Source organism: Corvus brachyrhynchos, unplaced genomic scaffold (genome assembly GCF_000691975.1).
Source record: "Corvus brachyrhynchos isolate BGI_N302 unplaced genomic scaffold, ASM69197v1 scaffold106, whole genome shotgun sequence".
NCBI lineage: Eukaryota > Metazoa > Chordata > Aves > Passeriformes > Corvidae > Corvus > Corvus brachyrhynchos.
In genome coordinates this window covers 4219239-4226822 of record NW_008238834.1, presented here as the reverse complement: position 1 = coordinate 4226822, position 7584 = coordinate 4219239, and the positions used below count along the sequence as shown (strand labels likewise).

Sequence of the window (7584 nt, the reverse complement as noted above, 5' to 3'; positions counted from 1 at the left end):
AAGCTTGCAGTGGCAGCTCTGGAAGGCTTTTGTGTCTTCAGTGGCTTCTGCCCAGAAGCTGCCTGGCTCTCCCTCTCCCCCCTCCACTCTGGTCTCACCAGGGATAATGGATAAGGCATTGGCTTCCTAAACCAGGATTTGTGGGTTTGAGTCCCATCTGGGGTGCCAAAGAATTGATGCCTTAAGTGGCCTCCTAGAAACAGAGACTAGACAGGAGTAAGGGAATAAAGGTAGGTATTTATTTGAAAGGCCTTCAAAGGTACCCCCTGGGGAGCCAGAGGCTATTGCCAAGATGGACCCCAAGATGGACGACAGGTCACGAGTTCTTCACACTTTTATAGGTTTGGTTCATTTGCATAGCAGGGTTAATTTTCCAATTAAACCTTCAGTTTTCCCCTCAGCTTACCTCCCCTTAGCGGTTCTTTGGTTTATACTTTTGGGCTTAGGACAGCCTAAGTGTCCTTGAAGAGCAGACCCAGAGAAGCTTTGTTATGTCTACCTAGCACGAGAGCAGAAATTAACAGGCTACAAGAAACTTTCAGAGTTGCACACTAAGCAGTACAGAATTTGAAAAATATAAAAATTAAAACCTAAGGCATCATTTCGTGGGAAGGAAACAAAATCTGATAATGATGGTAAGCATGAAAATCTGTGTTCTGTTAGGATATAGGAAGATTCTTTGTGGATTTTAGCTTAAGCTGCATCTTATCCTCTGACACACTGTGCTAATGAATGTTGTGTTCTCTCTCTGACTAGTAGTGATACGTAAGGAGAAAAACCTATCATGGTATAGGCACATGCACAAAATCAAGTTTTAAGTTTTCAGAGCCTAAACACCCATTGTGCCCAAGATTCGTGGGGCTTGAATTTCATTTAAGTCCTGGTACCTGGCCAGGGAACTAAACTCCTCCCTAGGCTTCTGAAGTGAGACAGAAAATGCTGAACAGGAAACAAAGTAGAGGTACCTGGGTCTAGTTGACACCAATATAAAACATTACACACAAAAGGGAACATCTATGACGTGGGATTTCCATCCAAAGTATGACTTCCAGGGCACAAGTAGGGCTTTTCACTGGGATGTGCCATATTGGGCGTGGGCAAGCATTTCCCTACTAGATACTGAAGAAATATAAGAAAGTGCATAGGGATGAAGTTAATGATTTCCGTATTGTTAAAAAGAAAAAAAAAAAAAAATTGAAGAAGGAGGATTATGCCACATATTTTTTAATGTAAGTTCCAGTAACAGACATGTTCCATTTCTGGTCAGTCTGCAGTGCCTATGATCACTCTGCCTTCCATTAAGGTAAGATCATATGATGGGTGCAATGATAAAATTTGCACAGTGCTTAAATTTAAAAGAAAAAAAGAAACAAATAAAGGCAATTCTTGGGAGGAAAGAATGTGAGACTATTTTTTTAAAAAAAAGGGAACTACAATGAATATTGTATGTGTAAGAAGGGGTTTGGTTTCTGCAAAAGAAAACAAATCATTGCATCTCCAATTTTTTTGCTTTTCCTGCAATGTTAGTTTTAGCTCCTCATTTTTCACAGAGTAAAGTGAGTCCTGATCACTTGCATCAGAGCTGCAATTGCAACACATTCTTTTGCTATGTATCAGCTTGCTTTTCAAAAACAAGGGATCCTGAAAACTAATTCGTATGCAGTTTGGGCTTCTGCATTTGGTTTGTGGAAGCTTTTATCCTGCATTTCTTATTCCAGCTCCAGAAACGTCCCTTGAGCACATAAATATTGTCCTAATGAGGAAACACAGGGTAGGAGCCACCTGAATACGGTAAGTGAAAGGCAGCATGAAATATTACTTCCTACTTACATGTTATTCATGTTGAAACAGCTGCTCCATCTCCACCTTACGACATCATGGTACTCGAGAGTGTTCGTGACTCGATGGTACTGGGATGGAAACAACCTGAAGCCATTGGTGGAGCTGAAATTACCGGCTACTACGTGAACTACCGGGAAGTGGTTGATGGAGTTCCTGGGAAATGGAAGGAGGCCAACATTAAGGCTGTTACTGAGAGGGCATACAGGGTAAGAGGTTAACTCCAGTTCTTGCTGGGGGAGCAGACATGATTTTCAAATCAAATCTCAAAGATAGGTTGGGATGAATTATGATTCAGTGTACAGATAGCTGTTCAGAGGGTTTTAAATCCATGATGGTAAATTTATTTAGCTCTATTAAACTCCTCTGCAGAATTGTTTGTACACTTATTTGTTGGTCTGGCACCAACTGTCATCTGTAAATTCACTGACATAGTCTGATATTTTGTAAGTCAGGCCCTCACAATGAATGGGATTCCTACCGGTTTGGTGGACATATCCCAGTGCTTGCTGGTGCTGAAACCAGCTCTGTGCCAGCTACTTTTTGTGATCAGTTCTTGACCCAATTCAGAGAAGTGCTAGCTACAACCTCGTTGAGCTGCTTTGGAAATGAAAAGCAATGCCAGGCCTGAGTTTCACCCCACCATGAGGACAACTCTTGCCTTAAGTGAACTTGCTCCATACCACGGGACAGATTAAGATGATTGTTGAGCAATATCCTGTTTCTCCCTGACTACCAAAGTGTCTATCAATAGGAAAGGGGGTTTCCAGTTTGAGTGTGCTAAGATCACTCATGTGTGCTGCATCACTGATCAGAGGAAAAGCCAAGATAATTATCATGTTAAGATGTCAATAATGCTTCCATCTTCAGGCACACTTAAAAGCAAGCTCATGCTTTCAATAATTGTCATTGTGACTTTGTTCTGAAGTCCTAATCCAAAGTTAATAAGTACCATCCTATTGATCCTGCAGATCCAAAACCTGAAGGAAAACATGGTGTACCAGTTCCAGGTGGCTGCTGCTAACCTGGCAGGGGTTGGGACACCCTCCAAACCCAGCAAGCCCTTCAAATGTGAAGAGTGGACCATTGCTGTGCCTGGTAGGATCCTGAGTGGAACACAGCCCAGGCATGCTCTGGGACTGATATCTAATGTGGGCATTTTTCAGGGGAGTCAGCCGGGCACTGAAGTTCATGCCCAGGCTTGAAACTTCAGCACTTTGATTTAGTACCATTACAGTGATCCAAACAAGCAGCCTGTTTGGGTTTTTTTATCTTTCCTGCTTGGCTCCTCTACTGTGTCTGGCACTTTGCTTTCTAGTTTAAATACTAGACATAAATACCTGTCCAAGGTACAAGGCAGAGAAGAATTGTAACCCTTGTCTAAATGTATCACTACAAGGCCGGATCCCTGACCTTTTAACATTCATTGAAATGAATGAAAACAACTTCCACTGACTTTCGTGGACTTTAGAGCAGTCCTTGAAGCAGCACATTAGCTTAATAATTAACTTATTTCCCCGAGTTTGGGGATTATTTGTCCATTTTGTAAGCTCATGAATATTTAATCAAGATACTAATTCCAATGAATTAGATTGTATTTTGGGTTAGTATTTTTAATTGGCATGGGTTGTGTTTACATTGGGTCTAGATATGACACAGAGGAGCTAAATGTTATGTAAGCTCTGTGTACAGTTCTGGGTTCTGTCTGGTTTTGGTTCTGGAGTCTTATGCATGGGCCCCTTTGGGATTTATTTTGATACCACAAGTCCAACTTTTACCTTTCAGGGCCACCCCATGATGTCAAATGCACAGAAGTTAGGAAGGACTCTCTGGTTTTACTATGGAAGGAACCAGTTTATTCTGGTCGTAGTCCCATAGTTGGTTATTATGTTGATATGAAGGAAACTGAAGCAAAGGAGGAACACTGGAGAAGTGTCAATGAGAAGCCACTTCAAAAGAAATTCTTGAAGGTAAATAGCTGAAGATTCAACTACTGGCATAGCAGCATAACCTTGGGGAAGTCAGTCTTTGATAGCATCATCCTGTGCTGATCATAGCTCCACTTAATGGAATACTCAGTAGGCCATGCTGTGCCAAGGATACCTGTATAGTCGGACAAGACAGTAACTCAGAAGACAAACTGACAAGCCTAAAAATAAAAGAAAGTACTGCTAAACCCAAATACCATTCTTGTAACAGCAAGCATCCCTAGCATTCTTTGGCTTAAAGGGTAACACTGTAGGAAAACAGATGGCACAAACCCAGATATGATAATGTGGCAAGTGATTTTTCTAATACTCAGTAGCCTCTCCTCACATTTCACAGCAAGTTAAACCCAAGCTTCTTGCACTGTTATGATACATAATTTTGTGGAATAACTTCTAAGTAAGTGATTGGCAGTATCTCAGTTCTGGAGCTACTTCTGAAGTAGGTTTGCTATTTTTATGCTTTTCAGAATATTTGAAAGACAACTCACTTTAAAGTGTGATCCTTTCATATATGTTTTAAAGGAGTATCAACAAGTGTTATAATGTCAGTATAATTCCTCAAGTCACTGCAATTAAATCTGTACTATTAATTCCCTCTTGTTTCTAAATAGGTGTGGCTGGCATTTATTACCCTGATAATTTAATTTTTCAAAGCCAGCATTTAGCTGCAGTAAAAGACTATGGTGTTTCAGAGGTCAATGTACATGAGTTAAAAACATCCTGTTTCAAAAACATTACTCCTTTTGCAAAGAAATCAATTACAGCAATGACACTGCCTGAACATTAACTATGCACACAAGGAAGGAGCAAGTGACAGATGAGTCATGTCACTCTGGAATTGAATTTAAAAAAAAAAGAGAACTCGGAGAGAAACAAAACAAAACAAGGAAGGAAATAGAATTGTCAAATACCCAGACTGGTATGGTATAAGTGTGAAATAAAAATTAGTGTTTTGTACCACATCATCTATGCGTATTTGGTTCCTCCAGATTGGTGGCCTAACACAAGGTGTGAGCTACGTGTTTCGTGTGCGGGCAACAAACCAGGCTGGTGTTGGGAAACCATCAGATGTCACAGATGCTGTTGTAGCTGAAACACGACCAGGTTTGTTAGAAATACTTCCTCTTTGTCGTCATGTTTACACAGGTTCCTGTTTGTGCAATGTGTTTACCTGCAGGCTACATGCCAAGAATCAGATCCCTCTCAAGTCAAGCTTGTTTATGAAGCAAGATATGAGTTGAGGGCCATATCTTAAGTTCCTTGTCTGGTATATTTTAAGGTCAGAACAGATTTTCTTATCGTAACTACAGATTTGAGACTATAAAGATACAATAAAGTTGTAAGATTTGCATGTCTCTACAGGTAGATGCATAGGTAGAGGACTGAGTAAGATCAGCTCCACCAAATAATATTACAGATGTAAATTTTGCTCCTCCTGTATTAAGCTGGTTGTTTATGCTTTATCGTTTTCCTTTTCTTATCTAATGTGCCTCAAGAAAGGGTAAAAGAAACTACTTTTTTTCTCTTTTTTAAAAGAAATACTTTAAAAGCATACTGAAGTAATTTTGGAGACCACTTTCAGTAGGAACTCAAGTGCAACTCTTTGTTGGAGTCATCCTTGAAGGCTGGCTCCAGTGTGTCTGTAAGATCAGCAAGAAACACAGGAACACAGAACAGAGGCAGCGTATTCCATACCTGGAACTTTAGGAACTTTAGGGGTTTATTTAGCTATACAAGTAAAATAGGTGACTGGTCAGAGGCAACACCTTTTTGTCAGCCCCTAACAGAAAACACAAGCATGGGCTTGTGGCTTACTCATCTATAGACTATTTTAGAAGTGCAGTGTCCTACAAGGCACAAAAACAAAAGAAGGAATTTTAAACAAATCTGGTATAAGGTTAGTATGATGTAAGAAGGTACAGGGGTACAACTCAAACTGGATCCACCACACACCCTCTTGTCCTCTGACAAGTTCCCTTCCTACACTGGCAGACTTCGTTTCCCTGTTTCTGACCCCCAGGTTCATTTTTACTTCCTCTTGCTCAGCTCTCATAGATGTCCAATCCTTATGACCAGGGCAGTAAAATTTCTAACTAGTACTTAGTTAGACCTTAGTGAGGCTGTAATTCACGAAAGCCTGAAAGAAGAGGTCTGAAGCTGGGGGTGTAAAAGAACTGGAAAACTCAGAGTAGGGAGACTGGGGTGACTGCTAGTGAGGCTAGGGTGGGAAAAAGGGAAAAGGGTTTGAAACAGGATCTTTGAAAAAGATAGGAATTCTAACTTCAGATCTATAAGCTGCTGAAGCACCACGGCTATTTCTATCACCTGCAACTGGAATAAAATTAAAAGATTAATAAAATAAAATAAATTAAAAATTTTTTCTTGCAAAGAGCTTATATACAGCAACCACTTCTACAAAGAGAATTAAGCCACTAGTATTACCAAACTCTTGGCTATACTAATCTGTTTTCATTGAGGGTTAATATCTGCGTGTCATACTTCTGATAAAACGTTGTGATGATAACACTCTTCAAGTGTCCTAAATAAAGGATTGGCCATGTTACTACAATTGAAAAAAAATAGAAACATAAACCCTTTTGAAGATGACATGACCAAAAAAAACTGGATACTATTTTCAGTGTTCACTCAAATGAGGTGAACTTGAGCAGAACATTTGGTTTATAGACCTCACCATTAGAGAAGGAGGGTTCATAGGTATGAAGGATCACCAGAAAGTGAGGATTTAGCCCCGTCAAAACTCAGGGAACTGAAAATTGCTTATGTGTACAAATCTACTTGGCCCATATTTTGAGCTAAGATCTGCTGATACAGAATCCACTAAACTAAGCTTCTTAAAGGTATTAAGAAAAGACAAGGACTTATTAAAAACAATTGTTTCATAAAACAGCCTCTTGAGCAGGCTTCCACTTTTCTCACTCAAACCACAAAAATGTCAAGAACAATCACACCATTTTTTAAAAATTACCACAAATCTTTTGGTGCTGCCCAATGAATCATGCCTTTATTACCATCTTGGATGGAGACAAAATATTGTCAGGTCTCTCTACACAGTTCCTGCTGGAATGCTACTTTTGGTGAATGTGTAAAATCACAAGAAGACCGAGATTTCTAATCAAAGAATGTAAGCAAATAATATCCTGAATGAAAATACATGATTTCATACAAAGGGTGCCAGTTGTCTTTATGCAAAGAAATGTGTAAATATAATGATTCAATACTTTGCATCCACCTTCTTTTCTTTGAAAACCATGTTTAATTTGTACAGTTATCTTCTAAAATTAAAAACCCAATCACGTAAACAAATACCAATCCATGCTACTTTTGAGCTGTAACTTTGGCTTTTGACAAAAGCACTTTGGCATATGTGGATCCCACAGGAAACAAGAGAAATCCAAGGGCAGACTGCAACTCTTCCACATTGCTGCCCTTAGTCCTTGTTTATCTTGATACAAAGCAAAACTAGATTATGAGCCTGCATCAGCCACTTGAGAAAGTCTTGAGCCTCAGAAATTTATGAAACTCTGTCCCATTCAACTTTTCTGACTGGCTGTATTCAAAATGATGCCATTACCTCTAGTTTATGGAAAATGTCTGTTTATGTTCTGTTATTTCTTTACTCTCAATGCATTAAAATGCTCAGATAAATGGAGATGTGATATGACATCTAAGTATTTTATTTCTTACTGTGACTCTAAGAGAAGCTCTGGATGACATGTTGAAACCACCAAGCTATCTA

General features: G+C 39.5%; 1 protein-coding gene across 4 annotated transcripts in view; it reads left to right on the top strand.

Annotated features, from left to right (window-relative positions):
- MYOM1 (myomesin 1) overlaps positions 1 to 7584 on the top strand; it is an 80874-nt gene that overhangs the window by 44537 nt on the left and 28753 nt on the right. For all 4 annotated transcript variants that reach the window (XM_017738245.1, XM_017738247.1, XM_017738246.1 and 1 more), the window contains 4 exons: positions 1852 to 2048; positions 2811 to 2937; positions 3625 to 3809; positions 4817 to 4931. In XM_017738245.1, the coding sequence (XP_017593734.1) occupies positions 1852 to 2048; positions 2811 to 2937; positions 3625 to 3809; positions 4817 to 4931 (624 nt within the window). The remainder of the gene's footprint in view (positions 1 to 1851; positions 2049 to 2810; positions 2938 to 3624; positions 3810 to 4816; positions 4932 to 7584) is intronic.